We start from the raw sequence: 11,689 nt of genomic DNA, 5'->3' as shown, positions 1-11,689 counted from the left end.
TGCTTCACCAACACAACCCTTTTGGCGCCATGAAGGTTTGTCGTCTACATTCAAAAAGAGATAGACTTATGAAACGAGGATTCTTCTTTAAGAGCGAAAGATAGCAAAAAAAAAAAAAAATGACACGAAATATGTATTTGTTCATCCTACACCACTTAATTCAACCACCTATGCCGCCGTCCGTTATGCTTAGGTAGCGATCCTCCAGTAATGACAGGATCCCTGATTATCTCCTTCTCGTGAGTCTCCCTTACGATCTCATCGACTTTCCAAAAAGGTGCTAGCGTCTATCAGTAAACTATGGGGTTCCTAAGACTGCCGCCTGCACATGGTTAGAGCTCTTTACCTGTTTGGGCGACGAATTTGCTCTCACTATGGCTACTCTGAAAATACTCATCTATCACAACTTAAATTCCCAAGATCATGTCAACCTTCTCTTAACAATACTCCATATCTAGTTCAGCATGATCCTCATTAATGATGCCAAATATGCTTGTATGGAGTGCATCAGAGGCCACCGTTCCTCCATGTGTCGGCACCACCAGAGACCGTTACTACAAGTGAGGTCGAAAGGGCGGCCCAATATAGGCACAGGAAACAAGAATCATCGAATTGCCGTTTTTGCCGAAGAAGTGGCATCGTCTCCAGAACCAGAAGAAGGCGATAGTTGCAAAGACTACCCTGTGGTTATATTGAAAGCTTCAGATAAACAGGTGATAGACCTACTGAACGGACAGATTTTGGGGCCGTATGACGAGAAGGCCCACGAAGTACAGAGCAGAAGACCAATCATTCATTCAGATAGCTTCATCAACTCTTCTTCATGCTGCTCAAAGGGTGCTTCCAGGGTCACGAAGCAGTGTTCCTGCAATAAGAGCGCTGTCTCCAGAACTAAGATCCTCAAATCATACTTCGACAAGCACAAAAACGATAAGTTCCCAGTCAAGTCAGAAGTTCATGTACAACCTGCTAAGCTGACTTGTTGCAGCTCCAAGAAGCAGGCCAATGCCACGAACAACAATGACCCTCACACTCCTTATCCAAATCCAACATTGGCTAATCCTTACTTAAGGCCAAACCTTCCTCAAGATTCTCCCATGGTCTCGTCCAATATTGGACAGCTACCTGTTCAGTCTAATTCATATCCACACAATCTTTTCACGAACGTTTCGTTTCCTTCCATGTCCCTTCCTCCATTCGTGCCTATGCCGGAAATGCTGTACAATTCCAACCATGTACGACAAGAAACGTACTCCAACCTTGCCTCTAGCAATACGGGCGAAGTGTTTGAAGTCGTCAACGTGCCTTCGTGTTCGATTCTGGGTACTTGCCGATGTACTGATGCCTGCAACTGCCCTGGCTGCGTCGAACATAACAACGCTCCAAAGCCACCAGCACAAATCCATCTTGACTCGCTACGAAACGATGCTCAATACAGTTCCAACCTAATTCTCACCCTGAAAGAACAACCGAAGAAAATCTCAGAGAAGCCGGGTACGCAGCCTATCCCTCCCACTGGCTCTGTACCTAAGGACTTTGATACTTACGCAAACTTTCTTCGACTGATAATTGGGGAATCCGCCTCCGTGGGCCAAGATTCTGGACAGACAGAAGTGGAATCCGTCAACAATAGCGAAGATCACAAATGTGAGTGTCCAGACGATGCTTGTTTTTGCACAAATTGTGAAGCCCACGGTATTATTGACGGCTACAGACTAGACGACATCTTCACTTCACGCGCAGCGTTGGAGAACCACACAATCAAGCAGGAGTCGATAAATTCTACCGGCTGTGACAAGCATTCACCTCTCTGTTCGAGTGTTTCTCTTCTGTCGCGAAGTTCGGACTCAACACTACTAGGTATGAGTAACAATAAGGATAGTTCGAGTCTGGAGAAGATTAAATGAGGACATAGATAGATCTTCAAGCTGTTGCTTGGCTGTCAAATCTCTAGCGTTCTTGCTAAGATATCTATATCTTAAAGCGAATTGTATATAGTAATGTAAATCACGCCACCTCAACTTTGGATGCTTGGCCACACAAAACTGACAACCTACATAGCTTTCATATTCCAGCCAATGAAAACTCATTCCCCAGATGTTCGTTGTTGATGGCGTGCATACTATACCCAATCTGTCAAGCATCTGAGACATCTAACCTACTCCAGATACATGTAGATAGCCCCCTGCACACAGAAGTAAACGGTTGCTCATGGAACCTTCTAGCAAATTCCATCACCTTCTAACGTAAATGTACCCCAACGAGACTCACGCATCTAAAGCATATCAAAAATAAATACAACCCATCTCCGAAAAAAACTCCTTCGGCATCCTTCCATCCATACACCAGTGATCGTGTCTGACTAAGCACATTGCCACTTTTGTGTTCCCACTATGGCATCTAACCATCCGAAGGAATCGACGCTGTCGAGGGATAATGACATACAGGTCATCAACAGAGACGACACTTTCCATGGCGCTGGAGGTGAAGAGTATCCACACCACGCAAACTTGGTTTCTCCAAGTTTCCCTCCACTAGACATTCCAAGTCCGGGGAACCCATCTCATCTCTTCGATGAGTTTGAGCACAATGTCCAAAACGAAGGTGTGTCGCAGCGAAATGAGCAACATCAACAGCACAACGAGTTTGAAGGGAAACCTAGTGAGCTGCTCACGCCGTCCTTGTCGCCATTGACGGAGTTTGTGAACACACATGGAGAGCATATCATCAATGAGCATGGCAACGGCGACCAGGACAGGAGCAACCACGCTGGTGTGTTGACGAGGTTCAACAATGCCAATTACATGCCACCGATGGCTCCTCTTTCGGAGTCAGTGTTGCCTTCTGTGACGCAGAACCAGGCGCTTCTACCAAACACTTTTGCTAACTCCAACAATCAATTGATGTTGAGCTCAGGAAAAAGGAAGAAGGACTCGCAAGGACCAAAGACAAAACCAGCATTCGTGATGAAAGTATGGTCAATGGTGAACGACCCAAAGAATCAGGAGTACATCAGATGGAACGAGGACGGCTTGACATTCCAGGTGTTCCATAGGGAAGAGTTTATGAAAAGTATTCTTCCAAAGTACTTCAAGCATAACAACTTTGCATCTTTCGTACGTCAGTTGAACATGTATGGCTGGCATAAGGTTCAGGATATCACGAGTGGTTCAATGGCCAAAGATTCGAAGAACGCAGAAGAAGTATGGCAATTCAAAAATCCTTACTTCGTCAGAGGGAGAGAAGATTTGCTCGATAACATCGTGAGAAACAAGTCAGGTACTCAAGAAGACTCTGTGGAGCCAAATGTCAACTTTCAAATTCTAGTGACTGAACTTGATAAGATCAAAATGAATCAATTGGCCATTATCGAGGATATGAGACGCATCAGAAAGGACAATCAAACACTCTGGAGCGAGAGCTATACGACAAGAGAAAGATACTCGAAACAGGCACAGACTCTCGATAAGATAATGAAGTTCCTTGCTGCAGTTTATGGTAACTCCGCTGGCAAGATTTTTGAGGTTGAAGATGGCTCCTATAATTCGAACTATGGTCCACCTGCATTATATCAGGGTACCCAACCCACAAGGCCTCCTTACCCTGCTGCTGCACCAATATCCAAGTCAAGATTAATGTTGATGGACCAGGAGCATCTGACTTCTCCGTCCTCTGATACCACGACATCTAAATCTGCCAGACGGGAATCTGTACCTGCCAGCAAAGACGGATCCATCGAAGAAATCGTGAGAAATGACCATATCACTCCTCACGATCCTTCTGCAAATGTAAGCAGAATCTACCAACAAATCATGAATCAAGAGCCAGGCGCTCATTCCCCAAGACAATACTTTCCTGAGCTCAACAGTCCCATAATGCCAGGTACCCCATCTCAGCAATTTGCCAAACTAGGCTCCTCTGCTGAACCCAACAGTGATGTTTTGCAAGGCTTAGAGCAGAACATTGCCAAACAAGGTCAAGCCTTGCTGCAAGTTCAGGACTGGATCCAAACTCTAGCCAACAGACAACAGCAACAACAACACCAATTACAACAGCAAAAGAGCAGCAATTCGTCGCCATCAAACACAGAGCTTGATGATTTCGATGTGAATGAATTCTTAAACAATAGCTCTTCCAACCCCATACCTAATACAGACGAGGACTTCGAGAGCGATAAATTCAACACAAGCGAAGAAAAGACTGACGATAATAAGAGAAAACGTCATATTGAGGAGATTACCGAGGAACCTCGACCTAGGCGAGGACGGTCGAGAAAAAGCGCTAGGCGTTAATTCTTCTAAGTATATAGTTTTGGGTATCAGTCGGGAATATATAGAGTTTGACACCACTCCCGTAGATGGTGTTAGATATGCAAATTTAATTAATACCTTCATCTTCTGGAGAACGCAAACGTGACGTCGTCATCATCATCGCTTTCATCAACAAGTATGTCAGCTGTAGCCAGTGGCTTAGGCCCTGTCAGGAAAGAGAAACCATCATCTTCAGTTTCGATTTCAGATTCTTCGCCAACAAACAATTGAGACTCCTCTGGCTGAAACCCTTTGACTCCACCCATCTCCTTGTCGAAATCGACTTTGACAGGGTAGATATCTCGCTTCTTCTTCGGTGCTGCTAGACCTTCAAAATGTATGGAGTTGTCCTGGTTCTCCAACTGTATGAAGGTTCTGGTGATGCTCTTCGGCACAGACGCTGATTTCTTGAATGACTTGAAGTTTTTGCGGCCCTTGTAGTCGATGACTGGTGCCGGCTTGCCTTTGACTCTTCGTACTGAGAGGTCAATCTCCTCGACGATTGCAAGATTATCAAGGCTCTCATTTATTGAGGCTTCGTCGAGTCCAAGCTCTTCCTTGACCACGTAATCCGCCTGTTTCTTCGTCGAACGCACAGCGTCTGCCAACGATACTAGTGGGATAATTTTGCGCCGTTCTCTTGTGGGTTCAACCTTTGTTCGTTTAGGCTCATTCGAAGATGGCTCCTCCAAGGGCCTCTTGTGCAACTCTTCTGTTGGAAATGTCGTGTCCTCTGCCAAGGTTGATGTCTTGCTCACTTCGTGAGACTGATCGCCTGCGTCTCCACTTTCGTTACTTGCAGAGGTATTAGAACTGTCAATATCGCCTTTCTCCCGTTGAGTCTCGCCTTTCTCTTGTTGAACCTCGTTAGTGGACTGAAGAGACTTTCCAGCTGGCTGCACCTCTTCAACTGTATGACTCTGTTCAACATGTTCTTCGGGTATTGGTATTGACAGAGCTTGACTGAACTGAAAGAAGTCTGTGTCGCCTACTTTCTTAACCTTCCGCCTCTTTCGCTGCGTCGGTCTCAAATCGATGGATTCGGGCTTTCTCTTCACCGAAGCCTCAAAGACCTTCAAAATTGATGCGTCGACATTGACCATGGCCGTCCATAAAGCCTCAGTGGTATTGGCTCTGTCCTGCAAGAAGCTCAACCTATCATCATTGGGGACAAAAATCTGAACATTCGTAGTTTGCTGCAACGTGAGCTCCGCCTCCTCTTCATTGGGCACCTGCAACATTTGAGGAGCGCAACCCAAACACTTGAGCCATTCCTCGAGTCTTGTGGTCTGCTTGTTGAGCGTGTGGTAGCATACAATAGCATTCACGCTGCTCAACAATGTACGCCTTCTAGAGTCAGGGAACACATAATTACCCTCAGACTTCTCGTATAAGTACCTTTGATCCAAGTGCAAAAGCCATTCTTCAACTTTACCCTGCTCATCCCTCATTGCCAATGCCCACACCTCGGAAACAACGGGTATGGCCCTCAGAAGCGCTATCTGTAGATTGTAGTCATGATTATCTACGGCAGTCAAATAATGTGTTGCTTTTAGTGGGTCCAGTGTGGCTCTTATATCGATGCCACTTTCATAAATTTCTTTTATCAAGGCAGGCAAATGTGATTCTATACATTCACCTTCGTACATCATCTTCTTAGAGAATGCTAACACAACCACGTCAACCCATCGTAGCCTAATTTTTATACGGTCAGATTTGTTGGCATTGACTTTGAGCAAAAGATCTGTTTCGGAAAACTCTTTGGTAAATGGATCTGCCTCGCGACTTTGGAGTTTGAACACTTCCTCGTTCACTTTGGTTGTACAGATGGACTCGAATGTTAGAGATAGCGGTGAACGTTCGAGACTTTTCATTTCCTGGGAGCCCACGTTCACCGTGATGTACTTCTTGGGCACTTTCAAGTCGCCAATGTGAAGACAATCCTCTTGGTTTTTGTAATCATTGTTTCTGCCAATCTTGAGAACGGAATTTCGTCGAAGAGGCCTAGAAAACTCTGAGGTTAGCAAATTTTCAAAACTTTTGACCCAATTGCTCTGACATACCCTCTTCGTTGTATATTAGTGTGAGTATCCACATGGGTAAATGCGAAGAGACTTTGATCGCTTACTACAGTACACGGTGCGAATCGGTAGGTACTTTATATTCTATGATACACTTAGTTTTTCAAGCCTTGCTTCTTGCAAGGCTGCCCATTCTATTTTCTTTAAGAGCCTTGTTGACGGTCTCCTCGTCAGCCAATTCAAACAACGCCTTGGCGAATACGTCTTCGGTGATTTCCTTTTCGGTCTCCTCTGGGGTGTCCTGAAGAACGTCCTCATCACCGTAGATCTTCTCCGTGTAGAATAGTGGTAATACTGGAGACCACTGCGTCTGGACGCCAACAGTCAACAACTCCTTTTCATCAAACTCCTTTAAAATGGTATGCAAGTTCTCAAGTAACTCCTCCTCCGTGAAGTTCTTGTTGAAAGCACCAATCTTGAAATATGCAGTGGTGCCCATGGGGGGTAAGTAAGGGGCCGAGTTCATGACTCTCTCGATTTGTGCTTTGAGTTTCTCAAGAGAGAGTTCCTTGGGCAGATCTGACATGTATGGCCTTATCTGGACTGGGAATTTGGTCTTCTGGTTGTCGTACATGGTCTTACCCAAGACGTTTGGTAAAGAAGATAAAATTGCATCGTCAGCAACGAATAAATCGTACTCCTTGTACAATTCACGACGCTTTTCGAATGGGTGATAAATGGTCTTAAGCTGATTCAAGGTGATGATCTTGCTCAAAGTAGGAATCTTGGCCTCCTCCACCTTTTCGAGGTATTCGTTTGTCTTGATGAAACTATCTCTTACAAAAAAACATGTCTTAAAATCGGATTTGGAAGTCATGTATGGCTTTGGAAGGGGAATGAGCTTGGCCTTGAAACCGGGTCTTGTGTTGAAGAACTTCTTCTTCTGGACCTCCACATATAAGGACTTCAGCTCATCGTCATCGTCATCGTCATTATCCTCATCGAACAACTGAGACTTATCGTTCTTTGAACCCTCAGACTGACGTTCCAAAAACTTCTTGAGTTCTTCTAACGCAGCAATTGCTTGCTTCTTGGAGACATAGCCATACTCTTTTGCACTGGTCTCCGGAGAACCACTTTTTTTAGATTCTTTTATTGGAGTGGCATTTTTTGCTGGACTGGCCTTGGGCAGTTGACTAGCAACTTTCTGTTTTTTTTGAGCTGGCGCCTCTTGCTTGGAAGCTCGGGATCTTGTCTGTTTTGTCCTTGCCATTTTATGCTTCTGAGTTCACTCTGAGATGAGCTCTGTCTTCTCATCACCTAAAAAAATTGACCCTGGCAATGCGATCCGCTCTGCAGGAGCCTCTCTCGCAGACTTTTCGATCAGCCATAGACGCCCTCAAATCCCAGGAATTCGGGGTTAACTATAATGAATAATTGCAAAAAAAAAAAAATCTCGTGCTTAGTCCATTGGGGGCATGGCAGTTTTCGGTAACGGCGGGGTTCTTCGTGATTTCTGGTGGCGCACCGAGTCAACCACTATGGCAGGCACTCCATTATCAATATTTTCAAAAAGCACCTGGGGCTGCTGGCTTATATCGTAAACTTCTCCGTCATTTTCAATTTCTTCCTCTTCATCTTCACTTTCTTCCTTGTACTTCTTCACATGGGTGCTATCGAAGCCGCCAAACCTGTCCCAGAGCAAATGCGAGAGCTCCTCGGGAGAATACACAGCCTTTTGGTTGGGTCCCTCTTCAACTTTATCATAGTCATTCCATTCTCCTTGCGGTGAAAGAGGAGGCAGAATGAGAAATCTTCGACTGCCGCTTTCAGATGGAAGCTCCAAGTATTGGGTGTCTGCAGCCTTTAGTGCCCAGTTTTCTTCTCCTAGAATTGCCAGATGATTATCCTTGAGACTGAAGTCGATACTGACGGACGGTTCCAATTTCGATTTGAGGTAATCTCTCACGTATATGGCAAGTGACAGGGTGCCACAGATGATAATGTAGCGCTCGAGCTTAGGAAGGGACACAAGTTCTACTTGAATTCCTTGTTCAGCTAAGAATCCTGCAAGCACCGCAGGATTCTCCTTTGCTTCTCCTGTTAAGCGTGAAACTATGAGCGTATTTGTCGGCTGCCTGGGCATAATAGTACGGAAATGTGTGGTTTAGATCAAGTAGGATGCTGAGTATAGATATGTCTGGACTGCATGATCTATGGCAGTGCATTCAAGCAAAGAAGGAGAAGAACAGATACATTGTTCCAATGATCGAAAAGATAAAAAATTCTTCTAACAAAAACGTGAGCGTACTTTGATATTCTAAATAGTCAGCTAAAAGCGTCACGGATAGGTAGGCGGTTGCCATTCAACAGCTTCTTGCCCTTTTTTGCAGCCATTTTGGTCTCTACCAGAGTCAGACACCAAACAGTCACTCAAGTTACCATAATTCTCCGCTCCATCCAAGGCTGAGTCCACAGAGCCCCAAGTTTCTAAAATATGTGTTGTGATTCACATAGTAATTTTTTAAAAAGATGCTGCCCAAATGGAACGCACTGAAATCGTTGGCAATACATAGCTGGTTGGTCTCGCTGAAGCAGTCCACAACTTCTTCGGGCTTCGGATTCGTTTCTCCACCTGTGACATTGAGATAAACCTGATTCTGGAATTGTGCATACTTATCGAGAAAGTTTCTGCTTGTAGACGGAACCTGTGTGACCAAATCCCCTTTGTGGATCACTCGAAGGTACTTTCTTTCGAAAGAACCATGCTTCATAGGAAGGTAGCTTCCCAACACAAAATCTGCCCAAGTGGTGAACTCGCTGTTTCCCACGAGAGGCTGTCCCATAGTGACCAACGTAAGCTTTTCATAGCCCAATCCAAGGAAATGGAGCGCCAATAGAATTGCTACCGACCCTCCCATAGAGTGGCCCACAACAACAAGCTCGTAATCCTCAGAGCTGCGAGCATTATCAAGTTCTGCGACAAGCGTATCTTCAATTGCCGCAAGCGTGTTATCAAAATAGGCTGCAAAACCTTTGTGGACCTTACACTTCTCTCCACAGCGAGGTAGCCTATGGTGCACTTGCTTAAATGGCACCATGTCCACTCTCAAGTCCGTAAGAACATCAGAAAGCGATCTCGTTCCTCTCAACGAAACAACTATGGTTTTTTTCCCGGAGAGGGTATTCGTATAGTTGAAGATGTCTGAGTGCGTGGTAGCAATGTAGCCGCAAACAGCATCGTCAAAGTACCACTGGTGCACTAATGTCATGTTGGGAAACCTTAGTGAGCAGTCTAGATCACACTCAAAGGGCTCTTGGATTTTATGAAATTTGTCTATGCAATAGGATATGTCCATCAAATGTGCATAGGTGAACATATTGCTGTATATGACCGGGTCAAGTGGTTCAGGCGTATGGGCCTCTTCCACAGTGTCTGGCAGGCGAATGGGCCAAAGAAAGGCGTATAGCCATGAAAATGGGAGTCTCATGATATGCTAAACAACATTTGCAGTTGTGATTGGGTGTTTTAATATGTTAGATGTATGTATGGTTGCAAATGTGGGGTTCCAATTCGATGACCATCGCGAATTTGGGTGAGCCCGTCAGTACAATACCAACCCAATACCTTGTGCTGCATGTCTCAAGATAGCCAGGACAAAAACACGCTGATCACGATTGCCGCTAATGTGCCGTAGATGAGGTGTTCAACAAATTCAAGGATATTTTTGAGTGTTGTCGTAGAGTATAGCCTGATGATAATGCAGCATGCCACTACTGCTACTATGAAGGTGAGCACACTGGCGAAGCCAACAGCCTTTAAAATGGGTCTTATCAAATTCCACAAAGTTAGAAGCTTTGTAGATTGATCATTTAAGTAGGTAAAGGTCTCGATGAGGGCAGCCTTTTGCTCTTGGAGAAGAGTGTTTACGTCTTGGACGCTGTCCATCATCTCAGAATGACCCTTTTCGACCATAAGCATTGATTTGTTAAATAGACATTCAACGGAATCAAGGAGAAAACCAAGTTTGTGCTCAATGAGAGTACTTTGTGCTTCCAAATGCTCCACTAGCTCAAACTCCATCGATCGAACTCGATGGTGGAATTCACTGAATACGTCTAAGTTGTTCTTAAGGGAATCTTGAAGTGTCAACTGCTTTGATTCGCTCTCTTGAACTTTATTTGCCAACTCCTCAATTGTTGACCCTATCTCGTGGATCCCAGCTAGGAATGCATTCTGGAATTGTTCCCAGTTTTCAGAAGTTGATTTCAAGATATGGAACTCCTCCTTTGCTCGAGCTAGTGCTTGCATTGAAAAAGCTTCAAGGTTGTCGTTTACAATGGATAATGAGCTTCCAAGTCGGGTCATACCGTCGTCGCCTTGTTGTTTAAGCTCGCCAAAGAGGTTGAGCATACTATACCGAAATTTGTCCATTTCGACCTGGGTGATTTCTCTTTCTCTTCGTTGATAGTCAGCTAAAGAAAGAAGTTCCTCTTTTAAAATCTTGAACTGAACTCGTAAATCTTTCTGATGCTGCTCTGTTGCCTGTGTGTTTTCTTGCGTTGCCAGGTAGAACGATGTGTACGCCTTCGTGACATTATTGAAAAGCTCTAGAAGGTGTTCCTTGAAAAAAGGCATGGCCTCCTCGTGACATATACTTTTGATTCTTCTGTAATTCCCTGAATAAGTTGTCCAGAACTGTGAAGTTGATCGGAGGTCTTGGACACACTCATGATAATCTTCATCGGAGTGAAGCTTTTTGCAACTCAAAGGGTAGTCTATAGCGGAGTCTTGGAATTCACACAAGGAAAGCATGACAGCCAGCTTTTTTCTCAAAGACAGACTCAAGGACTCAACGCCTCCAGAAGCACAATGCTCGATCACTACCTCTAGTGCCTTGTGAGCACATTGCGACTGGTATAACTGAGTTGAGAGTTCAACATCTTGGGGAATTTCGTACCCGAGTGGTGAGATGCTCGACACTAGAGCCACTAACGTAAACAAGAAGAGCATTAAAGCTCAAGTCATTACGTTGAAGCATCTTCTAGTTCGTTGTTTCAGACCTTGTTTCAGACCTGCCCAGATGAAGCATTATGTAAAGAGTACAACTCAAAAGAATAACAAAAAAAGATTCAGTTACGAAGAGACTTGTAAAAACATATTTTGGTCACCACAAAAAAGAAAAAAAAATTGAAGGTATTCGCTTCTAAGGTTTTCTGATATGATACAAATCGCAGATGGTCTTCAAAGGTGTACCATCCATGGAAGTCTGTGAATACACACCAAAATTTCAGGAGTTGATTCAAGTTCTGTTCCTTCCCGTTAAATTTTTCTTTGTTTTCTTTTTTTCTGTTATC

The 11,689-nt window shown here is 44.5% G+C and overlaps 7 protein-coding genes across 7 annotated transcripts; 2 read left to right on the top strand and 5 right to left on the bottom strand. All coding sequences in view use genetic code 12, as the record gives it.

The window, feature by feature from the left end:
• Nucleotides 1-527: 527 nt before the first annotated feature.
• Nucleotides 528-1,907, top strand: MAC1 (Mac1p; the record flags this gene model as incomplete). The annotated part of the gene is made up of 1 exon (XM_029033528.1): nucleotides 528-1,907. The coding sequence occupies one exon, from the start codon at nucleotides 528-530 to the stop codon at nucleotides 1,905-1,907; it is 1,380 nt and encodes a 459-aa protein (XP_028892120.1).
• A 486-nt stretch (nucleotides 1,908-2,393) lies between these two features.
• Nucleotides 2,394-4,292, top strand: CTA8 (stress-responsive transcription factor HSF1; the record flags this gene model as incomplete). Its single annotated transcript, XM_029033529.2, has 1 exon — nucleotides 2,394-4,292. The coding sequence occupies one exon, from the start codon at nucleotides 2,394-2,396 to the stop codon at nucleotides 4,290-4,292; it is 1,899 nt and encodes a 632-aa protein (XP_028892121.1).
• Nucleotides 4,293-4,390: 98 nt separating this feature from the next.
• Nucleotides 4,391-6,407, bottom strand: CJI96_0002967 (uncharacterized protein; the record flags this gene model as incomplete). The annotated part of the gene is made up of 2 exons (XM_029033530.2): nucleotides 4,391-6,324; nucleotides 6,374-6,407. 2 exons carry the CDS (start codon nucleotides 6,405-6,407, stop codon nucleotides 4,391-4,393), a joined length of 1,968 nt encoding a protein of 655 aa, XP_028892122.2.
• Nucleotides 6,408-6,494: 87 nt separating this feature from the next.
• On the bottom strand, nucleotides 6,495-7,604 carry CIC1 (Cic1p; the record flags this gene model as incomplete). The annotated part of the gene is made up of 1 exon (XM_029033531.2): nucleotides 6,495-7,604. One exon carries the CDS (start codon nucleotides 7,602-7,604, stop codon nucleotides 6,495-6,497), a length of 1,110 nt encoding a protein of 369 aa, XP_028892123.2.
• A 189-nt stretch (nucleotides 7,605-7,793) lies between these two features.
• On the bottom strand, nucleotides 7,794-8,477 carry RCN1 (Rcn1p; the record flags this gene model as incomplete). Its single annotated transcript, XM_029033532.2, has 1 exon — nucleotides 7,794-8,477. One exon carries the CDS (start codon nucleotides 8,475-8,477, stop codon nucleotides 7,794-7,796), a length of 684 nt encoding a protein of 227 aa, XP_028892124.2.
• A 292-nt stretch (nucleotides 8,478-8,769) lies between these two features.
• On the bottom strand, nucleotides 8,770-9,603 carry CJI96_0002964 (uncharacterized protein; the record flags this gene model as incomplete). The annotated part of the gene is made up of 1 exon (XM_029033533.2): nucleotides 8,770-9,603. The coding sequence occupies one exon, from the start codon at nucleotides 9,601-9,603 to the stop codon at nucleotides 8,770-8,772; it is 834 nt and encodes a 277-aa protein (XP_028892125.2).
• Nucleotides 9,604-9,974: 371 nt separating this feature from the next.
• Nucleotides 9,975-11,345, bottom strand: KAR5 (Kar5p; the record flags this gene model as incomplete). The annotated part of the gene is made up of 1 exon (XM_029033534.2): nucleotides 9,975-11,345. The coding sequence occupies one exon, from the start codon at nucleotides 11,343-11,345 to the stop codon at nucleotides 9,975-9,977; it is 1,371 nt and encodes a 456-aa protein (XP_028892126.2).
• Nucleotides 11,346-11,689: the final 344 nt, after the last annotated feature.

Source organism: Candidozyma auris, chromosome 3 (genome assembly GCF_003013715.1).
Source record: "Candidozyma auris chromosome 3, complete sequence".
Taxonomy (NCBI): Eukaryota; Fungi; Ascomycota; class Pichiomycetes; order Serinales; family Metschnikowiaceae; genus Candidozyma; species Candidozyma auris.
Note: the sequence above shows the minus strand (reverse complement) of the source record. Positions and strands in the feature narration are given on the sequence as shown.